We start from the raw sequence: 23,157 nt of genomic DNA on the forward strand, positions 1-23,157 counted from the left end.
TATTCATATATTATTATCATTATTATTTCATTATAAGACTACATGTAGTAGGACAACAAAGTTGAATATTAAAGCTATGCGCAGATAAGCAGTGTAAAAAATAATCATGTTGAAGATATTTAATGAAAACATTTACACTTTTGGAAAGAAAACGTTTGGGTAAAAAGCCTATAAATAAGGAGTCCAAACAGAGGATGTCACACAAGTAGTCATATTTATTTGGTATGAATCGCCGGTTATTCATTCCCGTGTTTAGGCTTTTAATCAGAGACGTTTACATCACGTCCACACTGAAGTGAGATCCTGTAAACATTATCAAAAACAATCAAGTAGGTCAGAAGAGTCATCAAGTCACTCACATGGAGGAAGAACTAACTCACATTAATACATTAATATGAATGAAATTAAAAGCATTGAGAGACAGAAAGATTTAGAGAGAGACAGAGAGAGAGACTACTATAGTGCACAGAAAGAGAGAGTATATATTAAATATGTATGAAGCAGGAACTACTCAACAAACTAAACACGCATTCTTTTTGCAGGGAAACTCAAAACATTCCCGTTAAATCTTCTCGTTACATGTAAACTGTTTGAATCTTCTATTTGTTTAAATCTTACACGAAAGAATACATTAAAGAATACGCTCCACATCGCAAATAAACGTTCCAGGACTAAATGCTTCCTCTGACTTCAAAAACAACGGCGACGCTGACGAGAGGAAATCTGTCACGACGCAAAATACGGAAGATTCCTGAAATCCTCTTTGACCTGTAAGTTAACTAAAAGGAAGGATGTCGTGTGAGGAACTGTTCCCAAAAGAATAACAAATAAAATGTGTCTTTTGTCCTTCAATCATTTACTGTAAGTTCTGTATCCAGATAGTTTTCTCTGCTTGTTTCCAGCAGAGGAACATTTGGAGGAAAAAGCAGATGTGATTGTGAGATCTTTTGAGCACATTATTAACAAAAGAATGAGACAAAAAAAAGAAGTCATAAATAAATCTCAGAAGACATTTTTCACAGTTAAAAAAATAAAAAAATAGAGGAGATGTAATGTTGGTGGTTATCTACCAGTTAAGGTTCACGACAGGGAAAGCTTTCTGCTGATTAATAATAAATTATAACGTCAATTTGCCTACATTTTAAGTCAGGAAGTGGATTATTTATTTTCTTCGAGGTAGTGATGAAACGTTCCCGTTTTCCGGCAGGTCCTCAGCTCGGGGGAAGAGGGAAGAACCTCTCTCCTCTTCTAATCAGCGATGGTGTCATCGATAAAGAATAAATAACATTGTGTTTTCCCACAAATGAAAAGCTGACTTCAACAGTAAAACACAGCAATTCAATACAACCAGTATACAACCAGTTTATTTATTTTAATAGCGGCTAAATTTTATTAACAGACAATTTCCTGGCGTATTGGAGGTCTAACCATTTGCTCTCCATATGCAACTTGATAATTCCACACAAATCAATTACATTATTTATGTTTTTTAAAGGAACTGCTTCCCTGTTTATGTGGATAAATCAGGTGTTGTTGGTAATGGTCGTGGACTGAAGCGGTCGAGCTCCTGCAACAGCAACGGGAAACCCCGTTTGTTCTCCTCTCCTCTCTCTCTCTCTTGGTGTGTAGTGACTCTTTTCACTGCATTGAGCAGCGGTTAGCGTTAGCATCAACATCATGCTGCGTTTCCTCAAGGAGAACCACGTTTAACTTTTAACTAATAAATATGACGCGGCACATTCTCCACACCCACACACACACACACACACACACACAGTATTCCTGTTTCTTACTTCAGCACTCAGAGCGACGACAACGAGGAGATCGGTTTAAAAAAAAAAAGAACAAAATGAACATCTGGAGACTCTCTGGTCACATGTAGCTTAGCATTGGAACCCTGGACGCGCGACCACGAGGGAGCATGGACTCCTCGTTGGGAGTCAGAAGGGAGACAGGAAAAGGGGGCGGGGCCGATGAGGCGAAAGGGGTCGGGGGGAGAGGGGTCACCGAGATCCTCCCGGGTCCATCAGGGGGTCTCCGAGCCGACGAGCAGCAGGATCTCGTGCGACAGGATGAAGGTGAAGAAGTAGACGCAGAGGTCGGCGAAGACGTCGCCCATCCTCCGGTAGGTGTCCATGGAGCGGTTGATGACCTCGGAGGGGATGCCGGACAGCAGCAGGGCGGCGGTCAGCACGGTGGTCTGGGCCTTCTTCTCCACCTGAGGAAGAGGTTAAACGTTGTGAGTCACTGGCAGAAATGTTGGAATGTGCACACACGGGAAATTTGACTCCAGCAAAGGGGAAAGAACCCGTAAAAAATACACGACACAAACGCACCTTTGGAAAGTATTTGGACAGCCCCATGTAGGCCAGTTCCAGGGTCAGAAACGGAGCGAATATTGACTGGAATGAGAGAAAATAATCAGGTTTTTACTACATTTTGTGCCTTATTTGTATTTCTTTTTAGATATTTTACTGTAATTCTGCTTGTTAGTCACTGTCTGTTATCTGTGTATATGACATCAAAAATATCTTAATGAATACGAATAAATGGCGTTTAATATTGCGTCGTGACGTGGATCCACGTGGCCTTACCAGGAACGTGCAGACGAAGCACCGGACAAAGACGGCGAGGAGGACGCTGCCGACGAGCCGGAACATCCGGAAGGGGTCGAACTCCTCGGCCCCGGGCGGCCCGTCCTGGTCCGGCTTCTCGTTGGCCAGCTGGCCCCGCAGCTTCATGGCGTCGTCGAAGCGGGACAGGTACTTTTGGAGGCCCTGGCGCTCTCCTCCGAGGTCGTCCGCCGGCGCCCGCTCCCCTCTCGGCCTCTGTCGGATCCCCCCGACGTCGGCTACCAGCGGGTCGCCGGGGTCTGGCAGGGGCGAGCCCCTCCGCTCCGGCGTGGCGCCGCGGGAGCGGCTCCCGAGCCCCGAGGCCTCCGGCAGGAAGGGGGACGGCCTCTGGGAAGGCGAGGAGGACGACGACCGCGGCTCGATCCGGTCCAGGTCCAGGTGGAAGCGGGGCTCCGCGGGACGCAAGAGTGTCGCGGCTGAGGGGGGCAAGAAAAACATCAGATTTAACTGGATGAAAGTCCATTGACTGATTAATTTAATAAAGAAAAAAGTCAGCTGAGTCACGATTTCTCAGAATAGCTAGTTTTGTCCCCAAAACATTACATTTGCTATCACAGAAGACCAGATCATTAGGACCAGATCTACTACCCAGATGTGGTCCTGATCGACCGAGGTCTACTACCCAGATCGGGTACTATTCTACCCAGATCCTCTACCCAGATGTGGTCCTACTCTAGATATTTTACCCAGGTTTACAACCCAGATATGGTCCTATTCTGCCCAGATCTTCCACCCAGATGTGGTCTGAATCTACACAGATCCTCTACCCATATCCGGTCCTATTCGAGATATTTTACCCAGGTTTACTACCCAGATCTTCACCTCAGATGTGGTCTGAATCTACACATATCCTCTACCCAGATATGGTCCTATTCTGTCCAGATATTCTACCAAGATGTGGTCCTAACCTACCTAGATCTACTACCCAGATCAGGTCCTATTCTACACAGGTCTACTACCCAGGTGTGGTCCTGAACTACCCATATGTACTCCCCATAATCTTCTGCGTAACACGGGGCCACATGCCCCAATAGAAGGAGAAAAAGACCGGATCGGCTGTGACGTCATACCGTTGTTGTCAGACTCGGGCTTGGTGAAGCCGACGATTCTGTTCATCCGGTCCTCGGAGTTCTTGAGCAGCTTCCTCCTCCGGATCTCGGCCCTCCTCTGCGCCGCCGACAGAGAGCCGGACTTGTCCCCCTCGGGGGCCTCTCCGACCTCCATGTTCGTAGATCTCACGGACTCACACCGACAAGACGACTGCTGCGAGCGAGCGTTGATTCTGCGGAGAGACGACGCGCGGTGATGACGTCAGCGCGCCTCGCTTAAAAACCCTCGACGCTGACTTGCAAGAAACATAAAGGAGGGGTTCAAATGTTTTATTTATGCTTTATACTTTTTATTACACTGTTGTTTGGCTAGATATTTGCATATCGTTTTGTTTAATATTTTAGTTCAGTTAATATTATATTCGATTTTTTTAATTCTATATTGTGCATTTTTTAGTTCACTTTGTGCATTTTTCATATTATATTCCATTTTAAAATGATAATATATATATTTTAACATATTAATATATTTTGTTAATATTCTATTTTTTATTATATTATATTCTATATTGTGCATTTTTCTATTATTTTATCCTTTTTTAGTATAGTGTGCATTTTTCAAATTATATATTACATTAAAAAATATATATATAACATTAAATATATTTTGTGTTTATATATTGTGCATTTTGTATATGATTGTCCAGTTTTAGTATATATTGTGCTTTAAAAAGGTTGTATTGCTTACTTGTATGTATAAATGCTGCTCTAGCAAAAAAAAAAATCCCCTTGTGGATTAAAGTAACCAACTAGCTCTTCATATTCTTGCTCTCTATAATAATCATTTTAAGAAACGGCAAAAAATCTCACTGAAAAAAAAGGCAGTTTTTCTGGCCATTCTCCTAAATAATATTTACAATTAAAACAATTTTTCTTTGCAAAAAAAGTAAAAAACCTTAATTATTGTCATCTATGATTTTGAACCAGTGTCAACTTATGATGAATTTAAAGTCTGCATAACAAATTAAATATGTAATTGTAATGATCTTAGAGTGTTCTAGCTGTTTGTATTATAATTTCAAAAAGCACCAATATCAAACCACACGGCCTTTACCAGAGCAGGTCATTAAAAAATTATGAAGAAAGACAAGTTAAACATGTCTATAGCTTTAAATGATCTGGTGTGTATAACAGCAGGTGTAATATAATATCAGGTGTGTTTATAATATCAGGTGTGTGTATAATATCAGGTGTGTCTATAATAACAGGTGTGTGTATAATATCAGGTGTTGGTTCCGTAACTTTTCCCTTCATCTCGTGCGGCTCGGTGCCGAACCTTTTGAGGAGAAGCGTTGACCTCCTGCACACTTTATTTATTTTCAAAAACATATTTTAGTCCACAGCTTTGATATTTACTCTGTACAAACACAGGCTATTTTTTATTTTCATCATTTCTTTTCTACTTTTGTTTTTAATGAAAGACAATTTTGCTCATTAAGGCCAAAACATATCCGTCTCTTCCTAAATACACTCTTTTTGCTTATATAATACATAGATTACAAATCGTATGAAATCAGACCAAAAAAGAAAAGAAAAAAGAAAACCCTTCATTTCACGCTCAGTCCAGAGAGAAGCTGGAATTATTGGTCCATGAACCGTTTCATATCTTTCACTGAATACACACTTCTCACTCACCAACACACAAACTACATTTAAAAAAGGCCCAAACACTTTTTTCCTTAATATCATTTCACCTTAATAATTAAACTAAAATCATCAGCATTTCTTCAACTTTATTTAATACGGTCTTTTTCAATATACAAGTATCAATAAGCATGATTAAAAGATCACAATGGCTTTGTTACGTCTGTGTTAAAGAATTTCCCATATCCTATTATATTAAAATATTTCATATATAGATAGAGTCCGTATTTAAACAGAGGTTTTAATAATAAAAAGTGACTCCCCGTACAAGGCAATTATAGAATTCAATCGGATCGGGAGTCTCATAAATTATTAGATTATCGGAAAAAAAAAAAAAAAAGATGAAATGAACCAACAGAGCAGCGACGGTGCCGGAGGTCAGAGAGAAGGAAGAAAGAAAAAAGGAAAAACAAGGATGAGAGTTTCTGAAGGACAGATCAGACGAATGAAAACGACTTCCCGCTGCCGAGTCCACACATTCAACGCAGCCATGGCGGTCTGTGGACTTCTTTCAACACGCACACATGCACACACACAATTATAATGACTGAGAAATTTAAAAAAAAAAGAAACATTCTGTCCTTCGAGTACGATATGAAGAGTTGTTAGAGCTCAGGTGTGAAACTCCCTGGTGGCGCTCTATAACAGTCTTTAAGTGCAGACACGCCAACCGTCCTCATAAACCCAGTCTTCAGCACGCACACACACACACACACTTTTTCTTTTTAGTAAAGACGACTGTGCTTTCTGAACAAAAACACTTGATTTTGCCGGCCTGTATCTGAACGACACCTCAGTGAGACAGCATTGTTCTATGAGAATAAACACTGACACACACACACTTTTAGATCTCTCTTCCTCTTTACTGCTTCAAAGAAAATGCTTTTAAAAAGTTTTTTAAAAAAAACTCAGAAAAGTTTTCGGCGTTCTCCGTCCGTCACGTGGTTTTGATTTTTGAGAAGGAGAGAGAGAGAGAGAGAGAGAGAGAGAGAGAGAGAGAGAGAGAGAGAGAGAGAGAGAGAGAGAGAGAGAGAGAGAGAGAAAGAAAGAAAGAAAGAAAGAAAGAAAGAGAGAGAGAGAGAGAGAGAGAGAGAGAAAGAGAGAGAGAGAGAGAGAGAGAGAGAGAGAGAGAGAGAGAGAGAGAGAGAGATGGTGCAGCTGGAGATGGAGCAAGAGGCGTCCTCGAGTCTGACTCACACACACAAACACACACACACACACACACACACACACACACACTGATTAGCGTCCTCGCCTCCAGAGCCACTGGAGATCATTTGGAGATCTGCTGCTGGATGTGAAGCAGGAACTCGTAGTACGAGAGAGCCGACTCCGTCCGGTCCTCGATCATGTTCTGCATAAAGGTTGGCTTCAGCTGGCTCTCGTCCCTGAGAGGTGGAGAGCGAGAGAGAGTAGGGGAGAGGGAGAGAGAGGGAGGGAAGAGTGAGAGAGAGGGGGGGAGAGTGCGTTAGCTGTAGTTCTTTCATTTAGTCGGTTTTGGGGATGAAAGCGTAGAAGCTTCTATTTTCAACCCCATTAGAACATTTTATATTTATTCTGATCAGGAGCAAATACAACTTTTAGAGACGTCCTGTTCACGCCTCAGTGTCCCGGAAAAGTCAGCGAGAGGCAAACAAAATGATTTGTTGTCCTTTCACTTTGTTTAAATTGTCTTTTTTTTTACTTTTAACAAATCAGGAAACATAATATAGTATTTTCTCATAGTATTCTTGGAATTAGTTGCTTAGTTGACAACTGCTTTTAACCTGCGATGCTTGTTTTGCATGTTCTAGTTTTTTATTGATATGTCATCTGTCAGCCTTGTTGTGTTATTGTTGTGTTTCTGTTTTCACCGTGTAAAGTGCCTTTTAAAGTGATATGCAAATAAAATATATTATTACATAATAGGATTATTGTGGATCGGCGACTAGAAAACATCACCGCCAAGCTCCACGATTATGTCACACTTCGATGGTTAAACTGGTAAATCGTCTGTCGGGAGGTTCGGGGGCATCTGTGCAGATCCCAGATCAGCTGACTCCCCAGCGCTCTTTTCTACGCTCTCACACAGGACGCCGCCCACCTGATGACGTGAAGGGACGGGAAGAACGGCCTCTGGTCCCTCAGCCAGCCGACGAATGCTCTGGTCCTCTGCGACTCGGCGGTGTCCAGCTCGGGGAGCAGATACTGTGAGAGGGGAAGAGGACGCGCTGAGTGAAAAGTGCTTCTTTATTTTTTGTTGGTACGTGTGGACGGATCTGGAGACTTCTCCTACCAGGTTGTCGGGCACGGCGGCGTAGCTGGGAACTCCCAGGACTTGCGTGAGGAAGTTCGGGTGGCAGTTCCGTCCGATCCACAGGTACATCACCTTTTGGGGACATGATGAGGAAGTCAATATTAAATGAAGAAAACTGGGTGGTGGAAATAAAAGATGACGCCTGTACGGTTGTTTTAATGAAAAAGCCCTGCTGGATAACTTCTTCATTGTAAAAGGAACATTTCATGCACTCTTCTCTGGTGCTGCAGAGGTTCATGTCTTTGTAGTTCATGTGTTCATAGTTCATGTCTTTATGGTTCATCAGCATTAGTGATGCTTCATCACTCTGGACACAGCTGTATTTTGACTTGACGCTATCATTACCACTCTATTTACAGACCAGAGCTTTTTTTCTGCTTTTTTCAAAGCATCTTTGAACACGTAAAGTAAAATAAAGTAATTTGAGAAACTGTAGCGACTCATCAAGCGAGACATCGAGTGACATCACAAGTGCAGGTTTGAGGCGTCGGCCTTTTCGGCCGTGCATTTCTGTCTCGTGCTAATCCTAAAAGCGTCGCACCGTGCCAGCGTCCATGAGGAAAGCGCCCTCCCTGCTGAGCTTCTCCACAGACAGCTGCAGCAGTCTGGGCTGAGGGACGGTCCGCTCGCTGACGTTCAACGCTCCCTGAGGACGCGAGAGGAGAGACGGTTACTCGGGGACAAGGACACTTAACATAACAGAGGACAATATTGGAATGAATTCAATTACGTCTACTGCAAAAAAACCCAGCTAAAACAATTAATTCCCTTGCATTCATAGTCTTAATAGGTCTTTTTTTTATTTGCCCCTGCTGACGTTATGATTTCAAGGAACCTATATCCGGCGCCACGGCCTCACCTCGTCGGTCAGGTCGTCGACGCGGTACAGAGCCGGGTGGATCATCAGCATGGCGTAGACCAGCGGCTGGTACTTGAGCTGGCACATGGCGAACAGCCGGTCGTCCAGCCGGGTGCTGGTGCCCGTCCTGAAGGCTTTCTGCAGACACACACACACGTGAAGCGTGGGGGGGTCAGTGGAAGCTGGATGGGACGGTTCGAAAAACACACTTCAAGGTCTGTCGTCCGTCTGACCTGTTTGAGCAGCGCGAGGATGAAGAGGGGGAAGAGCCTGAGGCAGGCCGGGGCCAGCAGTCCGGGCTGCTGGATGGTCAGCACGGCCTGCCGGTATGACGACAGCGAGTCGATGGCCGCGTTGGTCATCGCGTCTCTGGCGTCGCTCAGACTGGCCGTCGCCGAGCGGTCCACAGCTGGAGAGGGAAGAGGAGGGGAGGCATCAGAAAAACATATCCAGTTTATCATACTACTGTTTTATTTTGGGAGAGAAAGGGCAGATGCAATCTCCAGAACAGGTGTGTGGCAGTCTGGTACTGACCCATACAGGCCAGCAGCCCAGTGATGGCCTGAACGTCAGCGCCAGCAAAGATGTCCGACAGAGAATTGACCACCGGGAGACACAAGGTGTGGACGCGGATCCTCCTCTCTCCTGGAAGACAAAACCCAGGTTAACAAATCAACCACGGCCGTGTGTGTGTGTGTGTGTGTGTGTGTGTGTGTGTGTGTGTGTGTGAGTGAGTGAGTGAGTGAGTGAGTGAGTGAGTGAGTGAGTGAGTGAGTGAGTGAGTGAGTGAGAGAGAGAGTAGGTGAGACTGTGTGTGAGAGAGAGAGACTGTGAGTGAGTCTGTGTGTGTGTGTGAGAGCGAGAGAGACTGTGTGTTAGAGACGATGTGTGTGTGTGTGTGTGTGTGTGTGTGAGGGATAGACTATGTGTGTGTACACATGTGTGTGTGTGTACCTTTGCTGGACGTATAAAGCAGTGCGGCCTGGAAGGAGACGACCTGCATGTCGTCCAAGTTTTCCTCGATGGACATCTGAACGGCGAAGCCGGCGTCCGGGTTCACGTTGGGGAGCGACAGCAGATCTGTGGAGCGCACGAAGAAGTTTCCGTGGAACGTGTGGATGGAGAGACCTGCAGAGAGAGACCAAAATCAATGGATTTTCTCATTTTGGGGTGAACTGTCCCTTTAAAAAGAAAAGGGTAAAATACATATAAATAACACTGTTAAAGCATTCAGGGACTGTAGGGGTTGTATTTTATTTTTAAGTAATCTAAAAAAATATTGTCGTGGATCTGGTGCCTACGCGAGCTGTTTAGTTTGACTGGGGGAAAAGTGTCCCGTAAGACCGATCCAAATACAGAGTAAAAAAATATATACATATATATATATTTATGTATAGCGCTGGACCAGGCAACAGCTCAGCATCCAAACCGGACCTTTGGTGCAGCGTATCCTCATGACGGCCTCGAAGCCGATCTTCCGGGTCAGGTATCTCTTCAGATCCTTCTGGAAGCACTCCACCTGAGCGGGGTTGTGCTGGTGGTGGTAGGAGGGGTAGTAGTACACGCTCCCTGCCGAGTATCTGGATATGCAGCCTGGAAGAGAAACGACAAAAAAAATTATATTGCGAGAAAAAACTTCAGTATCCGGCTATTTGCCTTCACGAGGATGTATTCATTTGTTTTATACTGACTGATTATCTGTATTTTTAGCCCTTGGCGTTAAAAAAACCCAAGTATTTCCTTATTTAAAGTTTGTAAACTAAGACCTGAGGTCCCTGTACACATACAATCAGTATAAATCCATCCTTAGATACACACACATTTAAGTGTGACTCATGGCAGAACTTGTATGAGCAACATCAGCTCATGGTGTTGGGAATCGAACACGAGACCTCCAACCTACCGAGCGATGCCAAGTCGCAGTACTGCGAGCTGAGCAGGAACAGGTCCACCGCCACCTGCTGGCCGGAGCAGTCCAGAGCCAGCTTCTTGTAGAAGTCCGTCGCTGGCGATAAATGCTGGACGTCCTGAAGGGAAGACACACACAGCGGGACCATGAGCACAACAATCTGAACATTTTGGGTTTTTAATTGTTGGAGAGCTTCAAGATTTATATTCCACTTTCGTTTAAAGAATTTAAATAAAATGTGTTTGCTCTAAAGATGCCCTCGTGGCCACTAGGGGGCGACGAACGCTGCATCAACGATACCTCAGAACACCAGAGGAAGAAGATGAGTGCGAGTTGGAAGATTATTTTTCTTTGGCAGTATCAAAAAACTGATTAGTAAACAGTTAATTATTACTTCATTTGTACATATTTGATAGGTTTTCATTTATCTTCTGTTTTGTTGTAGCACGCTGCCCTACGCTTCCCGCCCTACGCACAGCGCTCACCTTGGCGGCCGCCCGCAGGTTGGGGTCTTCTCTGGACTGGAGGGCACCCACACCGAGGTTCGGCAGCTGGGTCTGAAAGATGGACATGCGCCCGCCGGTGGGCAGCAGCAGCTTGTAGGCGGCCTGCAAGGCCGAGCCCAGGGCAGACTGAGTCTCCATGGTCTTTTCAAATAACGTCGGCAGGCTCTTCAGCAGATCCTGAACAAGCTGGAGGTGAAGTGAGGAACGTAAATGTCAAAGTAAATCAATAAATAAACACACGACTGAGCTTCACATTCATACACATGTCAAAATTAAGAGGTTTTGTTATTCTTAAGGGACATTTACTTACTTCTTTGCATTCATTGAGGTTCACTAGAAGGCTGTCTGGTGTTGGTAAAAAGATATCTGAGAAGCACAAAGTTATTATTATTATTTAAAGCTATAGTCTCTCACACACACAGACAGTCTCACACACACACACACACACACACACACACACACAGTCTCTTTCTCACACACACACACACACACACACACACTCTCTCTCACCTTCGATGTCGGACACGATGAGCATCTGCGGCTGAGAGAGTCCCTCCTGGAGGTTGTAAAAGTGGATGGTGCTGTCGAAGGTGATGAAGCCGACCTTAGTCCGAGAGTCTCCGGGAAGCCTGCGACACGGACGAACACTTTTTAAAAAACTTTGCCGCCGCGTTTGCAACGTCGTCGACGGCTGGAAATAGAGTTTGAAACGTACGCGTTGATGTTGTCCAGCAACGACTGGCAGAACACCGTCAGGTAGCCCGTCTCCACCGCGTTGTGGGACACGTCCAGGATGAAGAGGTACACGGCCGGCTGCGGTGGCCTCAGCTGCAGGACGAGGGGACGGACACGACGAGGTCAATGAAGACACACCGGCACAATCGCACAACCTGGACATGTTACGTAGCGAGCACGTTGAGCCGAGGCCTACCATGTATTCTGAAGGAGCGATGAATTCGATGGTGGCGTTCTGGACCTCGGGTCGTTTGTGTGGCTCGCCGTACGACCTGCTGACCGGGTTGTACATGAACTCCTCTGGAACTGCACAGACACACAACATCTCGTGAGATCCTGATTCTCAAATCATGAGCGTGAAGTACGGAGTGTAAATCATTACTAAAGCAATAGTTACATTTATTTAAATTCAATTATTGTAAAACAATTCTCTTTCTACAGTAACACTAATAAATCATCATAAAAAAGTAGATGTGTTTATCCAAGAAGCCAAGGCTTGAATGTGTTTTAAAAGCTAGCTTAAATAAAGTTGAAATAATACATGTGAAGCAGAAGTTTTGGTATTTGACCACCGAGGGACAACAGATTTAAATAAAACAAAAGCAAACGGCTGCACATGTAGCATCTCGTCGCTCTGCAATAACTTCAATAAACACAAATTTATCATTTTACTGAACAAATAAAAAAAGCTTCTTAACTAAAAAAGCGATATGATGTGACGATATTGTCATCGGGACGTATTGTGCACATCTTCCAGAAAAATGTAATATTGTGAAGCTTTCACACTGGTTGCATAGTTGTGAAAGATGTTTCATGCACTTGTGTTGGGTTCTATTTGACCCATTTGTTCTGTGCTTTTATGAGTATTTTATGCTGCTTAATGTATTTTGTGCTTTACATTTAGTTTCTCTTTGCTGAAATGAGCGCAACAAGTCCGCTGCACCTCAATCATGTTGATCCGTTAAAGCAGCTTCATAACGCTTCATAAAAATATAAAATTCTCCTCCCTGTTCACTGCCTCCATTGTGCTGCAGGGAAGTTCTGTTATTTTGGGACGAGTGTGCACAGTGGCTCTTCGAGAAGATCTCATCTCTCGTCCAGACTTTCTCACCGTCATTGACCCGGAAGCACAGGTTGCACTTCCATCGCCTCTGGTCCAGGAAGGAGACGAAGGGGTTGATGTAGGTCCGGCACGACCGACACCTGACGATGGTGCTGGACGTCACCACAGGAAGCTGCTGCAAGGAAATCAGGAGAATGACAAGCAAAAAAAAAAAACAGTGTGAGAAGTCACCTCTGGGCAAGTGGAACCTGTTTTGTTGCAACTGTCATTTCAAGAAGAAAAAAAAAAAAAGAGGAAAAATACGTTATTGTCGTTGTTCCCATGATACAACGCTTCCGTTGTCTTTGTCCTCAATCAATACAGAAACAAACACAAACTGACTCAAGGTTTCTCCCTGGAGGCACCTTTAGTCAAATCCTATTTATTTAAGAGGGCGAAGAAAATACGACGTCTTTGAGGGAAACAAGCTTCATCACCAAGTTCTCCATTAGAGGACGATTTAAAAAAAAAAGGCTGATATCACAAAAGATAGTTTGGTGCACGAAACTTGTGATACCCATCGCAGATAGTGTTGTGTTGTATAAAACGGGGCCGATATCGCATGATTATCACCAGCCTGCTTGCTGTCAAATCAGCTGTGCAAAGTTTTAGCACTTATTTTGGAACCCTATTGCCTGAATAATCAGATTTTTCCCCATTTCAAAGAATTAAATTCTGAAAAAAAAAACTCAAGATAATGTAAATAATAAATACGCGCACCCCCTTAGCGGCCTCAAAGTACAAGTGCCGCTAGAAGGGGTCTAGAGGGGGAGCACACTTTATGTTATCATCACATGCATGCAGATTATTATTTACGTTGGTGTAAATGCACCGACTGAGGTGAAAATATGGAAGTGAAGTGTTACCGAGAGGTCTTTGAAGGGGTGCAGCAGCAAGCCCAGCGGCATCTTGGCTTTATTGAGCAGCGACTGAGTCTGAGGGATGCTGGTCAGCGTGCTACGAAAAACCCTGAGAGAGCGAGAGAGAGATTAATTAATGCTGATGCATAAAAAAGGTGGAAAGAAATCAGCGTGCAATTTCGTTCCTCCGGTGCATTTAATCATTTCAGTTTAAAAAATAATAACGAGAATACACCGCAGCGGTCTGAGGCTTACTCTGGGTTGCAGTTGATCCTCTGCAAGTCCTGCTGGAGGCAGGGTGTCGGGGCGGGGATCGGGATGGGAGGCAGCAGGTTCCTCTCCTGCAGCAGGTTGACCACTCGCAGGGTCTCCGGGGTGCTGGACTGGAGGCTCATGGCCGCCAGGGACGGGCTCAGCTGGGCTGCCCCCGGGCCCCCGAGCGGCTGAGAGAAGGGAAAGAAACCAGCTGTTCAGTTGATCTATTCATCCAAAATCATCATGACCAATCCTCAGCATGGAGGGGCAGCCACGCTTTAATCGAAGGACGGAACGGCACAAAAGATTCCATATTTTCCATCTTGTCAAAGCGCAACCAAAATAAAACATGACATGAACAAATTCTTCAGTTACAGATGATGGCGAATACCATCTGTCACACGACAATGAAGCAATCAGCAAAACTACGTGTTTACAGCACCCCACAGTACACGTTAAGGGCTCTCTCGGTACATGTAAACAGTACACAAAAAGGGCCCTCAGAGTACATCCAAAGGGCTGTCAGAGTACATCCAAAGGGCTGTCAGAGTACATCCAAAGGGCTCTCCCAGTACACGTAAAGGGCTCCCAGTGGTGCCAGCACTCACCTGCTGGTATGGCTGAGTGTACGGCTGCGTGGCGGCCTGTATTGCAGGGTGCATGGGGGAGGAGGCGTTTGGTGGTGCTGAGGTGGTCTGGTACCCGGGCGGGAGGGAGGGGTAGTGGCCCAGGTGCCGACCGGGTGGTCCGGGCTGAGGCGGGACACCTGAAGAGGAAAAAACACCCGAAAGGATGTTTATAATATCTTTTCTTGATGAGATAAAGACATATAAAACTGTTCCAGACTTATTCTTTAAGTGAAAGACTTGTAATTGATTGACAGTCATTGGTGCTTGACTGCTGTGCCGTTGAAGCAAAAAAGGGATTAACTAAAAAAATGTTGTAACATAAAATAAAAGCAAAATCAACTTCAAAAACTGCAAGGAGAATTGAAAGAGGAAAACGGTTAACGCCTGCACACTACTTAGTGTCGCAGGAATTTATGAATGACTGAGTTTTGATCCTAATGGAATCTTTGTCAGTTCAGAAAGTTTGATTTATTGTTCATACATTGTGAACACCGATAGGAAAACAAGCTCTGAAAGGGCAGGTGTGGCTCGTGCTAAACATTTCCGGGTTGTAGAGCATCTCACAGACAACTAACGAGACAAGAGCCAGACTTCTAGAGCTTTGAAACGCTGCTGCGTGAAGCCTGACTGGAGTGAAGAGGATCAGATGTGTGGTAGAAAACGGCCTCACCCATTTGGTTGTCAACGTGATTATAGCTGTTCGGTGCTGGCGGGCCATTGCCGGCCACAGTCCCTGTTTCAAAACAAAGAGACGTGATGAGAATCATTTTAGTGAGACTTTTCGGTTGTTTTTTTTCTTCCATCCCAGGGTGCTAACCACAGCCGATGGGTATGGAATAACAACGATAACACGATATGATCTACGGTACAATATGCACATAAGGACACGAAATACTACTCAAGCAAAAACAACAGTTTTAATGCCGGCAATGGGAAGTGATGAAAGAAAAAAAAAAGAAACAAAAGTTTGTACTGTGGCGCTCCGAAGAGGCCTTTTCAGAGTTGTGTAGGAGATGCGGTGGGAATGGATGACAGCTAGAAGCAAGCAAACTACTGACAGGAAACCTGTGACCAGGGATGCACCGACACTAACAGCATGCTGTGCTTGAAGCCGCACGAACACCCAGCTGCATCCGCTAACGATAAACTATTTCATGCATCGCTCTCCAAACAGAATGCTGCATGGCGTCAGCGGATTTTGCAGAGCTTTAATTTGAGGGACAACAAAAAATATATAATAATATATAATAATAATAATAATAATAATAATAATAATAATAATAATAATAATAATAATAATAATTAGTGCATCCCTAGGTACATTGAACACAGAGAGGACAGGATGGGCACCGGAGCATGGACACTAATAGCGGCTGAGAGATTTGGCCACACCTGGACATTCAATATCACCCTCCTGGCAGTCGTGCTCAGCGGGGGGCAGAGTGCTGTTAGCGGCGCCCCCGCACTGAGCTGGCATGTGGAGGAAGGAGCAGGAGGGGGAGACGGGGTGGGGGACAGTGGAAGGTGAGCAGAATTAAAATGGCTGGCTTATAATAAATGATTTTTTTGTTTAAGAAGGACACAGTTACAGACAGCATCACCAACAGCGCTGTGATTCGACACAGACGCCATTAATGCTTCACTACACTCACCAAATTCATGTGGAGAGAAATATCTCACTGAGCTAGCTCAAACCAGACTACTAAGCTAGCTCAAACCCCCCCACTGAGCTAGCTCAAACCCCACCACTGAGCTAGTTTAAACCCCACCACTGAACCAGCAGTTGCAGTTTTTCTGCGCTGACGCTCCTAAAGAAAAACCACAGATCTCTGGGTTTCCTTCTTTTACCTTTTGGTTAAGCGTAGTTGATACAAAGGATTTCTTTTTCATTAAATTGATAGTCTCTGCTTGTCGAGTTCAAACCGGGGCCACGGCACCTTTGAGACCGCACAAACATCCGACAATGTGAAATGCAAATAAATAAATGAATGTGGACTCAGTGGCGCGCTGTTGTCTTTGTAGGTGGTCATCGTACCTGAGGGCAAAGCACAAACGCATGCAGGTTTAATAAAGAGCTCACCATCTGCTTTGGGGGGTGGAGGTGTGGCATTGGCCATCGGGGGTCCAATGGGAGGCGGTGCTGGTTTCATGGTTGGTGGTGGGCCTGTGGGTGGGGGGCCATATGGGGCTCTGTTTGGTTGGTATGTGTGGGGAGCCATGGGAGTCATTGGTGGGGGTGCAGGACCTTATTAAAGAATAAAAAAAAAACAATGATTTAAAAAAAATCAACTATGACGATCCTAACTGGTATCAAAAACTTGAGGAAAACAAATTATCTATAATAAATCATTCAAAAGCAGTGGAAAAAACAATTCTGAGCCAATTATCACGACCAATGACTATTTCTCTAGCAGGAAAAATCTATAATTTCAAGGACAAAGGTCATCAAGAGAATACAGAATACTAGATTAGAGATTAAACTGCATGATAACGACTGAACCCTCTTTACGTCACATTCTGCAAGGTGATTTTCTTTTTCATTTCATATCCACAGTGAGGCATTCATCTGAAACATTTACCGACAAAAATACAGTTGATATTAGAGCCTTTGACACTTTATCGCGGCTCATTGGAGCCAAAACTGCTTCAACAGATTATTGTGGCTAGCGGTGAAATGTGTGACGTCAACGAAGCACACATCTGCACAAAAGAGCTAAACATGTATCCAGTTGGCCGATGCTCTCACTGGCCCCATTGTACTCGGAAGACTTGCCCTGATGTGGAAAAGGTCAATACAAAAATCAAGCAGACTCTTCTTGTTGGGGGGAGTGAATGTGATCAGCCATCTTCAAGCCGCTATAACCGCAGAGATAGAGCGATACGCTGGTAACAGAGAGACTGAGGCGATCATGGGACCTCTGCTTCTATGTGAAAATACTTTATTTATTTCAAGTTTAAAACACAAATCATTCAGGCATAGGGTTGCAGAAATTTTCCAGTAAATTTCTGGAAAGTTTCTGGGAAAGTTTCCACGTTTCTAGGAAAGTTTCCACGGGAAGTTTTTTTGCAAAAGCATATAACATATATGTTGTTTTTGACGTCTTTGTCATCGGTGTTGCGTCTGAACATTTCAGCCCAATGCCTGGCAAGCGTGAGAGCGCCGAGTTGCATAGAGGCCATGAGCGGTATTTCAGACAGATTAGATTTCAATTACAGCTTGCAACATATTAAAAAAAAAAACAAGTTTGTTTCTTTGAAACTGTGAACTTAGTTCAAAATTTTGAATTATGAACTATGAACTGAACTCGTTCATGTAGAAAAAGAACTTTCCCAACACCGTTTGTCATTAGCATATTGATTACTTGGTAAACTGAAGCCATGTTCATTAATACCAAGTTTATTTGTATACAGTAGACTAACGTTTTACAGCAGTGGGAGTAAGACGTTCATGTTTTTGTTGTTCGATGAAAGAATAAAGTTCTATTCACAAAATGTCATTTTTAAAAGTTGTATTATGAATTTTTGCATGCATGTCTGCTTATGACAAGGTAAATAGAGTTAAATTAGACCAATATTTCCAGTTTATTCGCGTGGAAAGTTTCTAACTTTGAATATTCTCGGCATTTTGCAACCCTATTCAGTCACCGTGGCCTCGGATTAGGCAACCAAGTAATGATCCCATCATGAAAAGCCACTTCCTCTAGAGTCAATGTTAGTGAAAAAAAAACAAACTTCGATAGAGTCTCAGTAAATCATTATGCCAACTAGTCATTACTACATTCAGACAACCCTCGGAAGTCTCACAAAAATTAAGATAAAGCACACTAAAGATATACTTGTGTGCATCTGGCTAATAAACCCCAAAGAAAGCAAAACATTTTTGCTGTAAAACCAGCTCTGGAAACTGTAACTTGCCCAAAATGCCACGTCACGCAGCTATATAAGAATCCCATTGCATGCAATAAAGATCCGATGTGAACTTTGTACAAATTCAGAGTAATTGAGTCCCTGTGCCTGGGATGCAGCCTGACAACATGTTCAAAGCAGGAACAGAGGACAAGGTCCAGCTCCAACACAGCAGCCTTCTTGATATGAACGTCTGCGGCACATGTTGGTGAAAGAAGACGTGAATGACGCGGGAAAAAAGACAAGACAGTCATAGCGCTACAGAGGTATTTAGAGGGGGATAGTGGTGGCTATCTTAAAAAAAAAAATCAATTCAGAATGTTTAGTATTTTAAGCAAACATTACCACATTGCAGTGGTTAAGTAACAGTGACCCAGGAAGGAATGGGCTAAAGTTCATTGAAACTTGGAAGGATTGAGTCATCTTTTTATTAATATGACCCAAGGAGTGCCTGTATCATTAGATATGATTGGCGTCTGACACTTCTCTGTGTTACTTATTGTGTTTCGTTCCTACCTGGCTGGATATATCCGTGCTGAGGGGTTCGGGGCATCCCTGGTCCTGGTGGCTGGGCGACACTATGGGGCACATGGGGTGGTGGTGGTGCAGGGCTGTAAGCCGTTGATGATGGCGGCGGTGGCCCTGCAGAGCTTGCAGCTGGGTGCACATGACTAGCCGCTGGGCCGCGCGGAGGTGTGCTAATGTTAGTGGGTGGCCCCATCGATGGGGGCGCTGTGTTGTACTGCCATGCTGGAGCCATGGGCTGCGGCTGCTGTGGGTTTGTGTAGTAGCTACCAGAAGACACAGCCGGAGCGAGAGGCGTGGCCTGCGCATGGGGAAGCCGAGGACCGGGGCTGGCAGACTGAGGAGGTGTATGGGATGGAGGACCTCCCATTAGAGGCCTCGTCAACAGCGACTGGCCTGAAGCAGCTGGGTGGGAAGTGAGCGGTGGGCCGGGCTGGTAGGAACAGACTGGGGTAATGGGTTGGTATGGCCCAGAGGGGTAGAGTCCAGGGTGGCCATGTGGTGGGGTGGCTTTGGCCTGCATTGGATGATAGGTTGGTTGGTGGGTCATTCCGTAGCCGACCCCTGGCGGCTGCTGCGGGGCAACTGGATTCTGTGACGGACCTGAAGACGAGAGGAGAAATAAAATTAAATAAATAAACACAGGCGTGTTAGAAAATCTATGCAAAAAACAACAGGCCTTTGTTTATTAAGTTATTGCATATTTCTTGGAACAAAGATGACATAAGCCTTCAAAACCATAGCAAAAGGAATTCCAGACCGACACGTCATTACTTTAAAAAAAAAAGAAAAAAGGGTGCAGTTGGTCGTATTTGGCTGCTTTTAAAAGGGAGAGGTTACAGGCCGAAACCAACTGAGACTTCTCTTGCGTGCCGAGCGTGGAGGAGATCCACAGTGACTGACGCGAGAAATGTGAATGGCCCCATTTAGAAACAGATTTGAGTTTGTCCATTCTGGGCTACTGTAGAAAGATGGCAGTGCAACATGGCGGACTGAGAAGAGGACGAGCCTCTTACTTACAAACTGTTCTCCAGCACTGTTGGACTCCTTCTTGTGCGCCAGATGTTTTAAATGACGGTCTGGTCACCATTGACCACAGCCATTATCTCCCACTTCTGTTGTGTAGCCTCACATTTAAAGCTCAAAAGCGAAGCCAGTAGCATCCCAGACAGACGAAGCCAGCAATGCAACAGATTTAATGTCTGAAAAAGACTTTCGTTTTGCGATTCAAGGGTCTTAAATCCAAGCGAGTCCTTCGGTTTAAATCCGAAACACAGTTTAGAAAAGGTAAATGAAAGACAGATGGCACTGTACTGGGAGTAACAACACACCAAGTGAAAACACTCAGGTCCACCAAATGACCAATGAAGTGACAGCCGAGGGTCTAATCTTGTTACCTGGATTTCATTGACCACGATCTGCCTTCAGCGGCAGCAAGTGTGGGGGTCTAAGCCCCGCCTGACCTCACTTGACTGAACCCTGGAGTGTAAACCACTACCAGAAACTTCTGCTTTGATTGGATATTGTGTCGACACCAAACCAAAACGTAGCGTTTGTTTCTTAACTTTGTGAATGTCAGATATGAAAACCAAGAGCCACGGTGTCATGAACTTAAGAGCAACACAATCTCTGAATTAGACTCACTAGTATCCACTTAGCTCTGTGCAACTTAACTGGAAGCAGAGCTCAGCGAGTGTTAGAGTGAGAGGGGATTAGAAAACAGCTTCTCTCAATAAACTAAGACAACGGAAGTAACAGAATCCACCTCAAATATTTGTCCTTTCAAGCGACAAGAGAAAATGTAAGATTGTTGATTCAGAAAAACATCGGTCACAATCACAAATCACCACACGAAAAAAGGTCAAACATAAAAGTAAAAAATGTTATTGGCTCCATAAACAATAAGTGAGTTTATGATAAGAATACGCAAGAAAATATGAATCAGTCAAGAGAAAACTATGAGCGTACGACATGAAGCTTAGGGCCATAATAATTTATGTGGAGACATATTGGTGTGAACATATATAAATGTACACTTTTGTTATGATTGATTAAAAAAACACATCGCATTTTAATTGTTCATTTTCATTACAGATATCCTGTGATAATAATTCATTGTCCTGAAAACTCATTATCAGCTGAAATGTTTTCATAAAGTTTTTTTCTGTTGTCAGTAACAAATTTTCAACTCAATCAAGAGCCGGATTAGCGTCCGTCATTGACCTATCGGATTCAAAGGAGATAATAAATTTTGAGGGGCAAGTAATAAACAATTAGACATTCAGAAACAAATCACAGTTTTTTGTTTAAAAAAACACCTGTGGCATTATAACAGCAAGCCAGTTAGCGAACAGTCGTCAAGACAAAATTCAATAAGTGCTGCTATTGCTTAATCTGCCCAGTAGAAGAGAGCTCCTTTACATGCAGCGATAATAAACACTTCAGAACGCTCTACACAAACACCTTTTGGTCAGATGTCACAGTGTGTTTAGATCGTTTTTTTCCCTCAGCAGCAGCATCCATGAAAACTCGAGAGAAATATGCGAGTAAACTCAAACTGAAGCAGGCAAATTGGATGAGTCTAGAGAAAGCGCTCTGCAGCCACACATCTGGATCATCCCCAATGTGCCACATGTGCAGAAAAACATGGAATACAAAAATTGCCCAAACTGTCTAGGTTTGCCTGGATTGTGGTTTTATCTTGACCGTGGTCCTGCTTGTCATCCACTGCTATTATCATTATTACTATGAGGTGAACTACAATTAGTATTAAAACTGCTTTTATAGTCTGTTATTCTACGCTATCCACTGTTGTTGTTATTTTTGGTAGTCGTAACTTTTTCATCAAGCCTATTACTCTCATATGAATAAATTATGTCATATGCATTGAATGTGTGGTAACTCTGTTATGTTGTCCATTCTGCATGTGCACACATAACATGATTCTACTTCTGTCCATCCTGATGGAGGGATCCTTCTCTGTTAATTTACCTAATGTTTCTTCTCTTTTTCTATGTTAAAAGGTTTTTTTGCAGGACGTTTTTCCTGAACTGATGTGAGCGTCAACGGTCAAAGGATGTTGTATGAGCAGGAGAAACTCTAAAAAAGACGAGTCTAAGCTTGCTATGATGTTTTATTATGACAGGAACACTCCTGGCTAATTGAGCAGCTTGACAGGACAAGAACACGTGCACAGTTGCAGTAGTTACTGACAGAATTAAACTGACAGTCTTAAAAGTTATGACTATTGTTGAATAACCATAACCAGCAGCACATAACCCGAGTTAGCATGGCAGGTAAAGTCAGTTTTTACTCTCTTAAGTAAAAAAGAGAACTCAGGTCCAGATTAATCCCTCTATAACTGCACTTGACAGCTGGCCCCTGCTTGTCTAATGTTACCTTAAGTCACAGCAAGCCGGTTACGTTGTCTCACACTTAGCAAACAGCCCTAAGACAAGATTCAAGAAGTGCTGCTAGCTTCTTACTTGCGTTTAGCAAGATAGCTCGCGTTGCGGTACTTTGCCTTAGCATTCCTTTATTTGCATTTTGATGTCACTTACCATTTGAATATGTCTGTCCTGTCCCTGTCCCGTTCTGGGAGTTAAACCCCGCAGTTGACATCTTGAAAACAGACACCAGGACCTAATTTAGAGAGGTGTGCTTAGGTCGGCTAATAGCTTAGCTGCGTCTTAAGCTAGCTAGCGAGCTGGCTGACTGGCTAAGTAAACGTTCAAATCTGTACTTATGATGGTGACGGTCACGTCTCCTAATGTCTTGAAAAGTGAATTAGCCGACTAATTAAGGCGATCACAGGGACATGGCTGTTACCGAAACCCCGTTCGACAACCTACAGGTGAGTGACAACAGGCCTAGTCGGAGTAAATCGTGTGAGACGCTTCTCCTCTTTCACCGGAAGTTGGGATCACCCAGGATCAACGTAAAACTCGTCGGGCATGCGCAGTGTGTACACGTGGCATTTCCGCCGGTGCTCTTGGTTTTTAAAGTCGTGATGGAAACAAAATAATGTTATTTTGTTTGATGAAGCAAAACCGGTCAAATGTCCTCCAATCTTTCCAGATATAATTTAAAAGTAAAGTATACCTGTAGTTAAAGTAACATGTAAGTGCCTTACAAGGATATTTTAAAATCCATTACAGGCTAGGAGAAATCGTTTCATAGTATATTTTCT

General features: G+C 43.9%; 2 protein-coding genes across 4 annotated transcripts; both read right to left on the minus strand.

Moving 5' to 3' along the window:
• Positions 1 to 1,337: 1,337 nt before the first annotated feature.
• camlg (calcium modulating ligand) lies at positions 1,338 to 3,922 on the minus strand. Its single transcript, XM_068599713.1, has 4 exons — positions 3,704 to 3,922; positions 2,595 to 3,049; positions 2,337 to 2,402; positions 1,338 to 2,218 (listed from the first exon to the last, which is right to left on the minus strand). The coding sequence occupies exons 1-4, from the start codon at positions 3,855 to 3,857 to the stop codon at positions 2,027 to 2,029; spliced, it is 867 nt and encodes a 288-aa protein (XP_068455814.1). The 5' UTR covers positions 3,858 to 3,922; the 3' UTR covers positions 1,338 to 2,026.
• A 2,551-nt stretch (positions 3,923 to 6,473) lies between these two features.
• sec24a (SEC24 homolog A, COPII coat complex component) lies at positions 6,474 to 22,883 on the minus strand. 3 transcript variants are annotated; one of them, XM_068600795.1, is made up of 24 exons: positions 22,529 to 22,883; positions 18,960 to 19,571; positions 16,618 to 16,782; positions 15,930 to 16,007; positions 15,208 to 15,270; positions 14,517 to 14,674; positions 13,909 to 14,096; positions 13,660 to 13,762; positions 12,803 to 12,926; positions 11,888 to 11,997; positions 11,672 to 11,784; positions 11,467 to 11,585; positions 11,267 to 11,322; positions 10,936 to 11,142; positions 10,445 to 10,568; positions 9,976 to 10,134; positions 9,496 to 9,669; positions 9,076 to 9,186; positions 8,775 to 8,950; positions 8,542 to 8,679; positions 8,224 to 8,328; positions 7,662 to 7,754; positions 7,470 to 7,573; positions 6,474 to 6,774 (listed from the first exon to the last, which is right to left on the minus strand). In XM_068600795.1, exons 1-24 carry the CDS (start codon positions 22,587 to 22,589, stop codon positions 6,660 to 6,662), a joined length of 3,456 nt encoding a protein of 1,151 aa, XP_068456896.1. In that variant the 5' UTR covers positions 22,590 to 22,883; the 3' UTR covers positions 6,474 to 6,659. The 3 variants fall into 3 exon arrangements, with proteins under 3 accessions (XP_068456896.1, XP_068456895.1, XP_068456897.1); XM_068600794.1 differs by having other exon boundaries at positions 12,803 to 12,929; XM_068600796.1 differs by lacking the exon at positions 15,930 to 16,007 and having other exon boundaries at positions 12,803 to 12,929.
• Positions 22,884 to 23,157: the final 274 nt, after the last annotated feature.

This window comes from Clinocottus analis, unplaced genomic scaffold (genome assembly GCF_023055335.1).
Source record: "Clinocottus analis isolate CAN_PGR_092001 unplaced genomic scaffold, fCliAna1.0.p SCAF_5, whole genome shotgun sequence".
NCBI classification, from domain to species: Eukaryota; Metazoa; Chordata; class Actinopteri; order Perciformes; family Cottidae; genus Clinocottus; species Clinocottus analis.